The sequence below is a fragment of the Ptiloglossa arizonensis genome, chromosome 11, assembly GCF_051014685.1.
Source record: "Ptiloglossa arizonensis isolate GNS036 chromosome 11, iyPtiAriz1_principal, whole genome shotgun sequence".
NCBI classification, from domain to species: Eukaryota; Metazoa; Arthropoda; class Insecta; order Hymenoptera; family Colletidae; genus Ptiloglossa; species Ptiloglossa arizonensis.
Window position 1 is genome coordinate 9,232,163 of NC_135058.1, and position 14,593 is coordinate 9,246,755.

Genomic DNA, 14,593 nt, shown 5'->3' on the forward strand with positions numbered 1-14,593 from the left:
TTTCGTATCGAGAACTCATTTTTTAAACCTCGTTTTGGAAGCGATGAAAGTGTCAAGAGTGCTGGACAAATATTAATCGTAGGTTTTGAATTTTTTACTGGAAAAAAAAAAGGTAATATTTAATTTGAGCAATAACGACCATATTTACCGGTAAATAATATCGCGTCGCGTAACTTATTTTACGCAATAATTATACGTTTGTGTTTACTTTGCAAATCAGCGTTAACTTTACGCGATACGTATACAAATTTCTGCGTGCGTGTTCTCTATATTCCTAATTATATTTTTATTTATTTTTCCAATCTTAGAATTTCTCTTTGGAGAAGAATCTTTGCGATAAAATGTAATAATTCACCGCAGTGTAGGTTTCAAGGTTTAGATGTATCAAGGACAGTCTGTGCGTACAGTTATCGAGGTAGGTGTTCCAACAATTGTGAAAAAGTAAGTAAACGAGTGAAATAAAACAATACTATTCAAGTATCGAGAGTTGAGTTATCGTCGATGGCAAATCGTAGATAACTTGGAGGCTCGATTCGTGTAAGCGGTTCTAGGAAGTGGTGAGGATAACTATGCGACAGCTAACGAGGCGGAAACCGCAACAAATTGTCGAGGCACCATTACGTGTACCTTGCTACGTTCCTTCCAACGAGTATACCTTTTTTGGTAATTAAAATTAACCCATCCAGTGTCCCATAATAAGCCACCAATGTTCCACGATAATGGTAGAAAAAGACTGCAACGTTCCATACGTGTTCATTGTTTCTCTATGATATTTTACAAGGAATAAAATAGTCTTGTATATTTTTGATACACGATTCTATCGACGTAACGTAATCAGTAGAAGGGATGGAAAAAGTACAAAAAGTGTTTATTGTTTCTTTATGATATTTTATAACGAATCAAATAGTCTTGTATATTTTTGATACACGATTCTATCGACGTAACGTAATCGGTAGAAGGGATGGAAAAAGTACAAAAAGTGTTTATTGTTTCTCTATGATATTTTATAACGCATCAAATAGTTTTGTATATTTTTGATACACAATTCTATCGACGTAACGTAATCGATAGAAGGGATGGAAAATGTAAAATGGTTGGCATTCTTGACAGTTAAGATTCTACAGATTTGAAACGTTAACTCTGAACTTCGTGATACAAAGTCGATCCTCGTTCAACTTACACCTACTAAATTTCCATCGTAAACGATCGTCTCAAATGGGAATAAACTTTGAAATGTGATAATTATTCACCGTTTTTTTTGTTCTTTGGCAAAGTATTCTCGACAAAAACGATCGAACTCGTAGCGATCAACGATCCTAAGGTTTGAAATCGGTATCTCGGGAACCATCTTGGAAAGAGAATTCTACACCCAAATGGGTTAAGCATTCGAGGGGGCTGGTAAGATCCTAGCGCTAACAAGTCTTCGACGCCGGACCACGGGTCACTTTAACCGTTAGTCACTGCCAGCTAATTTCCAAGAATCCCGTGACTATGCTCAAAAGGGCAAAATTAACAGGCTCTCTTCCACCAAAGCAACACCGTTAAGTTGCTCACTCCCACGAAGAAACCACAGGTTCAGTCGATCACTACGCCGGTCTTTGTAAAAAAACAACACGTCCGAGGGATCTTGTGTTAACACTAAACGTACCAAGCGGGGTCAAATGACCCCTTTTGAAAATTTACTTTAAATTCGTACATTTATTGTAATTTCTGTCGGTCATTTGACTTTCTGTAAATTCTTATATCATCCGATTATTCAATTTCCCACTTTCCGTTTTTCTCGTAGCTTATTTTTTACCGACAAAAATTCTTCACCTACCTTACGTACCACGGGGTGTCATTTGACCCCGTACGAAGTTTACGTATTTTTTAGCAGTTTTCCAACTGGAACCTTAGTTCTAAATTCATACTTAAGACGCGATGAAACCAGACTGACGTCAATACCGCTCAGCGAATTTGTTGCGATGAAATTAGTCGAACCTTTCACCAACTGTAGAAGAAATATTACAACCGATAATTTTTTTACGACTTCATCTTTGGCTGGAAAATTATTGGCGAAAAGGACAACGTTAGTGGGAACAATGCGTGCGAACAGGAGGGAATTGTCCGCACTTGCAAAAACAACGAAAGATAATTCGAAACTTCTTTCAACAATGACATACAAATCAAACGACTGTACGCTAACGATTTATAAATCAAAACCAAGAAAAAAAGTAGCGATATCGAGTACCAAACGTAAAACCGTAAAAATCAAGAACAATAGAAAGAAGACACCCGAAACGATCAGTTACTATAATAAAACCAAATTTGACGTCGATATAGTTGACCAAATGGCGCGAAAGTATAGCGTCAAATCGAGTGCAATAGATGAGCTGTACAGGTATTTTTCAATATTTTGTATCTGGCTAGAATCAATTCGTGGATACTCTATCAGGAAACAACTGGGTTGAAGCTATCGAGGCAATCTTTCCTGTTACAATTAGCAGACGAGCTTGTTACAGAGTACCTCGAATTTTGTGAAGAAGAAAAGGAAAATGAACGAGAAGGAGTATCGAGCAGCTCCAATAATAATTCTCAATCCAGGAAAAAATGTCAAATAAGATTGTGGGCGGGCGATAAAACAACACGAACTTGCATAATTTGTAAAAAATTTGTTCGCGGGAAATGTACGAAGGAGAAACCCATCCTATGTAAAAAATGTAATTAGTCGATTGTTTCGTTTATAACGATAAAAATATGTGTTTCATTTTATACGAAATCAGAAACGATGTTGCAAATTATTTCCTTTAATAAATAAAGAATCTTTTACGAAAAATCTACATTTATTTCATAAGCGGTCAAATGACCCCCTATGGTAAGATTAGGTATAGAAAAATGCCGGTACGTTTAATGTTAATGCCGTGAACAATTTCACGCATCGTGTTTCGTCACGACGAACGTCATCAAAACGTTCGAACGCTCATCGAGAACGTGCAACATTGCAAACACGTTTAAACATTGGATCGTCCGGAAAGTAACGTCGGTTTTTGACCGTGCTAAGATAAACAGTTTCGAATAGATCGTGCGTCATTGTTTACGATAAAATCGTTTTATCGGAGTGTGCTATTCTGTGTTTACAAAACACTTGACTCCTGTCGGAAGTTCAAAGTTAACGCAGATCGAGGCACCGTACGCGAAACGCGATACTTTTTCTTTAATAATTTTCATACGTTGTTCTTACGCCGCGTTGAACAAGCGGGAAAAAAATTGAAGATCTTGGTGCAACAAATTTTTTACACGTCTTTTATTTCTCCACTATTCGACTGCGTTGAATTATCCTTTCGGGTAACTGCGAAATTGTAAATATGGTCAAGAAACGATATCGTACGATTTGTACGTAACTTTTTCCAATAATGGTTTAAAATTCGTTCTTTTTAGTAACTCGGGTGCACGGTGAAATATTTTTCAACTCACCGTAAAGGATTAAAACAACGCGGATATTTCATCTCGCAATTAAATATCCGATTGATCTGTTTTTTTTTTTTCAGTTCTGGTCGTTCTGTATTGTTTTACATGGTTCGCGTTTGTGTTTCAAAGAGCTGAAGCTTCCGGAATGTTGAAAAAAGATCACAGAAAACGATGTATATCGTGTAATCGATCGAATACTGCAAATCGAATCGCGTTCACATCCGCGAGAAATGAAAATAACGCGATCGGTTCGACGTAAAATTTCTCCGGTTTCGTGCGCATAAGTTAAAGTATTCAGTGTTAATTTTTTATCACGATTACTCTGAAACGTTAAACACGATCGACTTGGATACGTTGTCCGCACGTAGAAGAATAGCTGACCATAGTTTTATTTTCAATTTCATGAATAATTGCGTGAAATATACATACGCAAATCAATCTCTACGTACCAGAACGTGTACTTGAATCTAGAGTAGGTTTGCACGTAAATTCAAATCTACGTACGGATTAATGAATCTAATCGATCGTGTTATTAACGATTCTAGCACTCTGCAATTGTATAAATTTTTTCTCTCGATCTTTACATATCTTTAAAAACAAATTGCGTAAGATTATCCATTATTATTATTCCGTTTCGTATAACGCGTCTATGTACATTTCCTTTTTATATTCAGTATACTAGGTTGTTGTTCTGTCGTTCGATAAAACTTATTGAACAGTATAATACCAGTATAATAACAGTATAATATCGTTTGATAACGACAAAATTTATCGTACGACCTATTAAGTACAATTTCTACGTCCCTTCTTTCCATTTTGTGTATACATTTCATCCAAAGAGTTTCGATCCGTTTACAAACGAATAATAAAAAATAAACATCCGATTTTTTAATTACAGTCGTCTCGTATCGTTTCAAATGCTTCGCGACCGTGTCTCGAAGAGTGACGAAGCTTCGAGATGAAAATTACAGCCAGGAAGAATATTGTGGAAAACAATGGAAATTACACGGTCGATCGATTATTGCAAATTGATTCGTATTTACATCCACGAGACGAACATTACTCTTCGTACGATATTAGACAATTTGGCCAGCAATACTCGTAAATAAATCCCCGTTGCCTCGATATTCAGTCACTCGGTTGTGTATTATTAAGTCTCCGAAGAAGTTCTGTTTTTAGGCGCGCGCGATGTTTGATCTGCTCGTAATAGACTAGAGAATCTACACCGGGTTTGTTGTTGCCTCTGATTTATAGCTCCGCAACGCGGACCGTAAAATAGAGTGATTTCTTAAGAGATGAAATATTTCATCGCGGACAGTCGCGGAGCGAAGATGTTCGCCGACAAAACGCTCTTGCGACACTGTATACTTTACGAGTATCAAATGGACGATAAGAAGCCAACTGTTGCCAAAAGTTTGCGCGAATTGTCCGAGAAGAATTATATCCGATCGGTTATTTCGAGCCGCGGGATGATTTATACTCGAGGCTTCGAAATTGACGAGAGTAGACGCGAACGTTATCGATAACTTTATCAAACCATTTCACGGGTAACGTAAACAGTACAAGATCTTGAAGAGTTGTAACAATATATATTAAAAAAAAAAATAAAAAGAAAAAAAAGAGACATTGCAGCTCGTAATATCGTGACGAATAAACAGAGAACTATGCGAACGCGTGAGACCATTGCTGATATACGTCGTATCGTAGAGTATGGTTAAGAATGGAGGTCACTTGGACGTCCATCGTGAAGTAACACTTCAACGAACGATGATATCTCGAGAGAAAGACAGAGAGAGAGAGAGAGAGAGAGAGAGAGAAAAAAGAAACAATCGGTACCAGTGTTTCTTCGAACTTTTTCGTTAGTTTCGAGACGCAAGTACAATACGTCTGCAAACTCCGCGATAAGATTTACAATTCCGTGGTGTAGGGAGGTGAGTCACTCTCGAGGCTCGATCGCCTTAAATTACACGCATTGTTTGTTGCTCGGTTGAAAAATGTTTCGAACAAATGTCACGCGCTATTCAAGGGAAACGTACAACACGGTGCGGTAATCAGTTTTTTGCTATCTTGCTCTTTTATCGAGATACGATGATCGCCTTGACTGGGGGTTTTTTTTCTTTTTTTTAATATATATATATATTTATAGAACACCTCAACATTTCGAAATCCAAAGAACGAAAGGTTTATCGCGAACAAACGGTTGTTAACGCAGAAGAATGGTACGTGTATCGTCGCGGTAATGCAATAACCACGGAAACACTTCACGTGCGTCACTCAGTCTTGTTAATCGATTACGCGTTTCCGTCTCGACGATCGATGGTATCGTGCGGGCATCGTTTGCTGTTAGAAATATCATTTTTACGAATATCTTGGTAATTATTAGCTACTGACCGGATAACGTCGTTTTTGAAATTCCGGAGCGTAGAGAGTGCATCGTTTAAAAGAATTCAAGGAGACACTCGTATCGCGATAAAAGAACGAGGTAAGAGCAAATTGATACCGCACTGTACGCGTTCTCCTTGATAGCCGGCGATTTTTGTCGGGAATATTTTTTTTTTTAAGAAAAAAACAACTTCAGCGCGATTCAAGGCGATTTAGGTGACCCACTCTCTGGATTTTATCGGCGCGAAGTAAACCGATAGTTTGCAAAGTTTAAAATTCGAAGGAAACGTGCGATTAAGAGCGATGCATCTCGCGATGCATCTCGAGATGCACTTCTGTTTAAAGATGGATCGACGTTATTTTCGTAAATGGAATTATCAGGTTTTTCTTTTTTAATAATAGAACTCGATGGAATAACGAGTACCGGACAATAAAAGTATCGAGATACGTCCATTCTAAATTTAACAGTTTACGAAATATCTAGTTTCTAGATCAGCATTGACGTCAATGATTTCCACTATAGTTACTCGCCACGTGACGTGTAAATTCAAGGACAGCAATTCCAATGTTGCAACCCTTAAGCGTATACGGTTTTTTCGAAAGTCGCGAAATCAAATTGGGAAAATTAATTTACTCGTTTATAATGAGTAGATTCAGTCAGTTTGTAACAATAGAAACGTGTCATTATTGTTCGTTATTAACGTGAACTGTTAATTGCAGGATGGATTAAAAAATTCTTAAAATGCACAATTCCGTTGCATTCTGCTGCAGAGGGGGGGGAAAAAAAACTGAAACGTTCCGTTTAAATAAAAAAAATTTAACCTTCGTCTATCCGTGTCAACCGCAAAGTGTCTACCTCCAACATTTATACGAAAATAAAATCATAAATCACAGGTCGGGAGACACGATGTTCAAAATTCGAATCTGGTTTCGAATGGAAACCAAAATCTGTTGAAACTTTCACGGATCTCGTTGCGACAAAATTGATACAAACTTCCGGCTGACAATTGCTAAAATATTTCCATAAAAATAGACTTTTCCAACAATGAATTAAGACATTTTGCAAGCTTTAGACCATGTTGCATTCAACGACTCGAAAACCGTTAATTTTAACATACCCTCGATCCTTTTATTTTTAAAATACCCCATTGCATCCTACTGGAAAAAAACTGAAACACTCCATATATAAAAAAAAAAAATAAAAATTTAACCTTCATCTACCCACGTCAACCGCAAAGTGTCTACCTCCAACACTCACATGAAAATAAAATGATAAATCACAGACACGATGTTCAAAATTCGAGTCTGGTTTCAAACGGAAACCAAAATCTGTTGAAACTTCCACCGATCCCGTTGCTTCAAAATTGATACAGCTTTCCAACCGATAATTACCGAAATATTCCCATAGAAGTATACTATACACCTAGCACACGAAGGGTATTCCCCGATAGTCGTGTAGAACGGACACGAGGGTACATTTGACAAGGTTTAGGCTTGGACCATGTTACGCGGAGTATAGTACACGCATACACACATATGTACGTATATACATGTACTCACGGTTTGCCTCCAGGTACACCGACCGATCCCATGGGAGTCCTCATGGCCACGTGGGGGTCGTACAGTTGCTGAAGCGAAGGTGGTGCTCTAGGCGCTACGTAGCCGTTGTAGCCCATCATGTCGACGTGGGGATGCTGACCAGCTGGTCCCAGATGATGCGGTGGGGGTCCTGGTGGATAGTGAGGTGGATAGGCGCTCGGTACACCAGGAGGTGGCGGTCCCTGAAGTAGCTTGGCCGATCCTGATGGCTTCAGACCCGATCCACCGAGCGCGGAACCCGAAGTCGGCGTCAGGGGCTTCGAGATCGGTGTCGTGGGTTTCTCCCGTTCCTCCATCTTCTTCGCTGACGGTGTGCTAGCGTTGCTGCTGGTTCCACTCCTGGGCGAGTGAGGTGGCACGTCCTTCTTCGTCTGAACGCCTGTGCCCATCGCTGGTACCACCTTGTCCAGACCGTTTTCTCGGGGCGACGATGTGCCATTCACCACAGGGCTGGTTGGTCCCTCGCTGGCATCGTCCACGACTAGATCCTGATCGCTTTTCTCACCGTCGCTCTGCAAACCATCGAGGAAGAAGGTTTTGAAAATTTATTCGGCGATTTTTCGATACCGTGAGGGACTACTTAAGGCATCGACGATCGGAGATGCTGAGAATCGTCTTTGATTTTTTTTTTATGATTAGCCTTTTGGAGACGAGACAGGTGTTTAGTTTTTGAATAGTTGGGAACGGGAGATGACGAGAGAGGTGTTTAGTTTTTGAATAGTTGGGAACGGGAGATCACGAAAGAGGTTTTTAATTTTGGACAAGTTGGCAATAGGAGACGTCTAGAGAAGTCTTTGGTTTTTGAACTATTAGCTTTGTGGAGATGTCGAAAGAGGTCTTTCGTTTTTGAACTATTAGCCTTTTGGAGAGGTCCAGAAAAGTTGGCAATAGGAGACGTCGAAAGTGGTCTTTAGTTTTTGAAAAGTTGGGAATGGGAAACGACGAAAGAGGTTTTTAATTTTGGAAAAGTTGGCAATAGGAGACGTCTAGAGAAGTCTTTGGTTTTTGAACTATTAGCCTTCTGGAGACGTTGAAAGAGGTCTTTAGTTCTCGAAAAGTTGGCAGCAGAAGAGGTCGAAAGAAGTCTTTCGTTTTTAAAAGATTAACGATTGAAAACCCAATCGCTTTTTTCACCGTTACTCTGCGGGCTATGAAAGAAGATTTTGAAAATTTATTTACTGGTTGTACGATACCGTAAGGCAACATCCTAACCGTCCATATGTTAAAATCAAGAGAAACGAGTAAAAAATATGTACAGAGAGTACCAAAATAAAACTGACAAACTTTGTCGACAAATTTGAGAAATGATCTTCGACAATAAGTGTCATATACACTGTGAGTTGATTCGTTTTTGTTCTCTATATATAGAAGATAAAACGATACAAACCACTAATCGAGTGCACTCGAGCTACTAAACTTTTGGGCATTAATTATTTATTCGAAACTACGTGAAGTTGTTTTGATACAGATTCGCAACAAATTGTTCAACATTCCCATTTCGTGTCTCTATGCCCGCAAATAGACGTGTTTCCATTGACCCCATTCATCGAATACTGTTGCAAAATTGTTGTCAATACCAACACCAACATCCTCCGATGTTTGCTGTCAATTGCTATTCGATTTAAATACACCCTCAAAGTTTCGCTCTTATCGATGGAAAATATCGAATATCTGCATCTAATCGAGTATCAACTCGTATCGATATTTCTGTCCGTATCTCGAAAACGAACACGAATCGATCCACAATGCGTGCAACAATTATTCCACGGAACGATCTCACGAATATTTCGACAAAGTTTCTCAATCTCGTTTCGCGACACCCTGTACGTTCAACAGGAGACACTAACAAACACTATCGGACGAAGTAGGACAAAAGCCAAGGAACAGATGTTGCGATACAGTAATATAACCTAATTAGAGTAACTGGTATTAATAACGGACATTCTAAAAGAATCGTACGGTGTATCGAACCGTTAATATACAAGGTGTCCCTGAAAAAGATAGTCTTCTCAAGGGACGGTGTGTTTAGTCTTCTCAGGCTACGAACATTGTGTCGAAAACGCGTAATTAACGAGATAAATGCTGTCGAGAGATATTGCGAAAGGTATCGATGTCCAAAGTAATTTTAGCCGATGGATCGATGAAAGACACTATTCTGTGGTAACTGGGAGCAACAATATCACTCCGTGTACGTTACAGGAGACGCGTCGGTCGCTATTGCGGCGAGTTGACCTCTGTGCGTGTGAAAATGGTAGCCACTTTGAAAATTTATTACAAGTAATTCGTGTCAGTGACGTTAGACATCGATATCCCTTGTAATATCTTCGATAGAGATTGATCTCACGGATCGTACGTTTTCGATACAATGTTTACAAGATACGTTAGGTTCTCAACTATTCGAGGGGTAGTGGATTAAAAAATATCCCAGTTTTTTTAATACTCCGATAGGCAGGGATATTTTTTAATTCAACACGAGAGATTCAAGTAACGCAAGTTGCACGGTGGAATTGTTAATATTTCCGATTGTAATATGTCTTTTTAATTTTGGTCTTTTCAATTCGGATTAACTGTCTAACCGATTAACGATGTTACGTGTACCAAATGGTATACGACGGTTCGTTAATATATATTGAAGTAATAAATGCGTAAAAATTTGCATAGAAAAAAGACACCGAAATCTTTTACATTATTTACACCGGTCAGAGGTACAGAATCGGCGACCAACAGTCATTTGTATTAATAAATTTCATTCCTCGACATAGGAGGAGATCGAATTAAAGATTTTCGATAAAATTATCGAAAGATTCCTCGAACGAATGGTGTCTGTCGTCTTTGACGAGTATTGGGAATCGTTCTTAAAATTTTAAATCTTCCAATCGAATTCACCGATTCCGATATTGTTTAACAGTCGAGGAAACAAAGATCTGTTCGAAGAGTACACTTTCTTACCTCGGTTAAATACCGGTGAGGCCGATCGGCGTTATCTTACTTAAAATTTCAGACACGTTTCAACGTTACACCGAGTGATCCGCGTTTATACGAGCGATGTAACGATAATGAACGTTATCGTCGTTCCGTGGTGATTATCAAAATAAAAGGACGCGTACCCGTCCGAGCAACAAACGTCCACAGGTGAACGCGAAGCGGAACACGAAGCGTACAGGGTTATACTTACGTGACCGATGTCTTTATCCTGCTCCTTTTTCATTTTCTTGATGTGCATGGGATGGTCATGGTGATTCTGAGAATGATGGGAATGGTGCGTCTCCTGCGGTGTTCGTGGACGACTGTATTTATCGCCAGGCGATATCGAGCTTCTCTGTAACGTGACGAAAATTACGCGTTGCGGCGATGTTCTCGCACGCGTCTTCGGAATGCCGGAGATCGCGACAGATAGCAGAGAGCGAGAGACAGACGCAGACGGATTAACAGAGAGAAAGTGAGAGAACGAGTAGCGAGTGAGTAAACGAGTAAGTTGGCAAGCGAACTGGTGTGAGCGACGGAGTGAAAGAGTAAGCGAGAGATCGAGTGGATGAATAGGAGATCGAGTGAGAGGAATGAGTAGTAAATGAATGAGTGAGCGAATGAGTAGTGAGTAAGTAATGAGCGAGTGAGTGAATAAGTAGTAAGGGAATAAGTGAGTGAATGAGAGAGTAGTGAGTGAGTGAGCAAGTAATGAGCGAGTGAGTGAATAAGTAATAAGGGAATAAGTGAGTGAATAAGTAGTAAGGGAATAAGTGAGTGAATGAGAGAGTAGTGAGTGAGTGAGTAAGTAACGAGCAAGTGAGTGAATAAGTAGTAAGGGAATATGTGGGTGAATAAGTAGTAAGGGAATAAGTGAGTGAATGAGAGAGTAGTTAGCGAAGAATGAGTAAGCGAATGGGAGAGTAGTTAGCGAGGAATGAGTGAACGAATGGAAGAGTAGTTAGTGAGGAATGAGTGAGCAAATGAGAGAATAGATAGCGAGGAATGAGTGAGCACATGAAAGAGTAGTTAGCGAAGAATGAGTGAATGAATGAGAGAGTAGTCATCGAGGAATAAGTGAGAGAGTAGAATAAGTTAGTGAGCGAACGAGTGAGAAGGTAGTTAGCGAGCGAAAGAGTGAGTGAATAAGTAGGTGAGTGTGAGTGAGTAAGCAGGTGAGTGTAAGTGAGTAAGCAGGTGAGTGTGAGTGAGTAACTAGCCGATTGTAGCGATTGTATGCGAGTGAGTGAGCGAACGAGTGAGTAAACGAGTGAATGCGAGTGAGTCAGAGAGAGAGAAACGTGAGCGAGTAAATGTACGGGCAAGTTGAGAGAGGAGCGGGGAGAAAGAGAGAGAGAGAGAAAGTTTCGATCGTATCGGGGAGGGTAGAAACCACAGAGGAAAATATGTCTCGCTGTCCCGACACGACACGTTCAAACGGGTTTTTTTGATTTACACGAACGATTAAACGACGCTCGTGGTGCGCGCGCGCAACCCGACGAAGAAGCAACGTGTCGACTACGATACCCGACGAAGACACCGGTTGTACGGACAGAAGTACCATGAATATACGTTTACACCGAGTCGTGGGGTGGCGGGTTGGGGTGGGGAGAGGGTAGGGTAGGTGGGCCGTTAATCTCTAGTTAAATAACAGACAACCGGCGTGGACTGGAACAACGGATTACCCACCGGTTTCCTGCGGTCCGATCAACGTGACAAAACCGTAATTACCTGCGTCGACGATTATTATCAATTGTCACGCGAGCGCGTTTCGCGATAATCGATTTCGAATTCGCCGCGCCGCGCCGCACCAACCGGACGCCCCGTTTCAAAGGCATCGAAACGTAATTTTCAACGCTTCGCGTTCTTGAATAAAACATCTCCAACATCGCGCACGAACGGCCCGTAATGGTTTCGAAACACGGAATAACGATTCTCGCAACCACCTCCTACCTCGCCAACCACCCGCCCCATTGACGTTTGAATAAAGGTTTTCAATTCTCTCTTATCTATCCCGCGAAGAAAAAGAAGAACGAAAAAAAGAAAAATACGTTTCATAGCTGTTCGCGGAAAATTTCATATTACCGGTCGACCAAGGAAATTCCACGATTTATCCAATTTGTTTCGCGTTTCGTTCGATGCTACCTACCATTTCGAAAGAGAAAATTCGCTTTAAAAGGCGCACGAGTTGTACATAGTTACTCGTGGATTACACTCTTACAACAGTGTTTCGTTCGAAAAGAACCGTACGTTTGTCATCGATCCCGTTTAATGCGAATAACAGTCCACCGTAGTGGTTATTTTACCGATCGAAGTTGCGAATTCTTTTTACCGGGCGTCGCGTGCGGAACACACACGGTCGTAGCGCGATCGCGCGCTCGACGAACGCCGATGGGCGTTCATCGTACAGCGTGAATCGATGAAACGTCGTGTGTTTCGAAAATAGGTGTGGACACGTTCCGATACGGATTTTCCGGTTCGCGGGAGTAAAGTGAACTTGTCTTCGAAAATTGTAACTGATCGAGATACGAAAAGTTTTCATATTATATTACCCACGTTACGCTTCGGGGTAACAGAGTGAAAAGTACCGAGCTGTACAAATTTGCCACATCTAATATACTCGTCCAATAAATGATCGTCCCTATCGTCGTTTAGAATCGTTTTCAAGGAACGATAAAACATCTCGATCGAGGAACGGTAACTGAACCACGATCCGAAAAAGTGGTGACACCGAAGCGCCATCTTCGTCGTATAAAACTTCATGTTTCGAAAAAGGGATGTTCTCGCCTCGGTCTACGCCAATGGCACTTTCACGCGGGACAACCGGACGCAAGCTCAGAGGCGAAAATTCATTTCTCTCTCCTCGTCAGTGACTGATTCCACGCGCGCAATTCCGTACGACTTGACGCGATATCGGCAACGAAAGGATTAAAATAATTTGTTCACCGTACGGGAACGCGTACGCGGCCCGTTGCTCCAAATGGCGACGGAATCGGTATTTTTCTGTTGGCGCGCGCGGCCGGCACGCGTCGCGTCGTCCCCGCGCAACCATCGTTCGATTCGTAACGGAACGTAAATGAAATCGGGCAGCGAACGGCGAAGCATCGTTGGTTCGGCGCGCGTGTACGCGTTAGGGTCGCCGGAGGTACGGAGGGGAGAGGGACGAGAGCGGCCCGGGGCGGCTACGAATACCGTGCACGGAGCAGAGAAAGAGAATTAAAGGAAGCGCGATACCGGGAGGCGCGGGGAAGGAGGGCAGAGACATAGGGGTTGGGGGGACGGAGTAGAGAGCAGAGAGAAGGAAGGTAGAAAAAAAAATGACGAGAAAAGGAATGGAAGGAAGATGCTTTGGGAAGAGGTTGATAATGATTATAGAGTCGGCGCAGCGCGGTAGAGAACGGGTCGAAGGGACACGCACACATGCTCCGAGTGGGAGAGAACCAGGGACGAGGCGAACCGAGGAAACTGCCCGAGGATCGCTCGAATAAGGAGAGAGGAAAATAGAATGGCGAGAGGCAGAATGAGAGGGCGTCGATGGGCGTTTCGCGGTCCCGCGATGATTACAGGCTCGGCAAACCTATAATACACGCTGGCTATCTCCCCTTTCCCTCCTTCTTTATTGCTGCTCCGCGCGCTCTTTCCATTATTTTTTTTTTCTCTCTTCTCGTCCCCCTCCCCTCCCCGCCGCGCGGGAACCCTCGTTCACCGTCTCACTCCGGTCCGTTTCTCTCCTTTGCAGGCCGCGCGAGCCCCTTCGCGAGAGAAGGTCGTTACTTGCATTTTCTACGGACGAAACCGTGCAGCGGCGCGTCTACCCCTCGGCTACGAAGCCGAAAAGAAAAGTTTCTGGACGGTCGGTGGATCGTGGACTTTATTCCCCCCCTGTAGCCCGATACAATCGAGCCTAGTATTCGTCTGTAATTACTTTCGTAACTTTAATGTTATCCGCTCGGCTCTCGCTCGGGTATCGCTTCTATCCCCGCGGGAATATTCGAGGTGTTCTTCGGATCGGTTCGACCGACCGTGGCGGTGGTGGGGATGAGCTTTTGTTTCGCGTAACCACGAACGTGGCGCGCTTGATCGACGCCGGGTTGAAAAGTGATCCGGTGTCAGTGGTGGGGGAAGGAGGATCCGGGCGTAGAAACTCGTGGACCGTTTACATCGCGATATTTCGACGCCAGTTCCCGAATACTTCGCCGGA

The 14,593-nt window shown here is 41.9% G+C and overlaps 1 protein-coding gene across 2 annotated transcripts in view; it reads right to left on the minus strand.

Annotated features, from left to right (window-relative positions):
* Positions 1-14,593, minus strand: part of LOC143152913 (protein groucho) — a 103,771-nt gene that overhangs the window by 10,455 nt on the left and 78,723 nt on the right. For both annotated transcript variants that reach the window (XM_076323524.1, XM_076323523.1), the window contains exons 8-9: positions 10,604-10,747; positions 7,390-7,940 (exon numbers count right to left, since the gene is read on the minus strand). In XM_076323524.1, the coding sequence (XP_076179639.1) occupies positions 7,390-7,940; positions 10,604-10,747 (695 nt within the window). The remainder of the gene's footprint in view (positions 1-7,389; positions 7,941-10,603; positions 10,748-14,593) is intronic.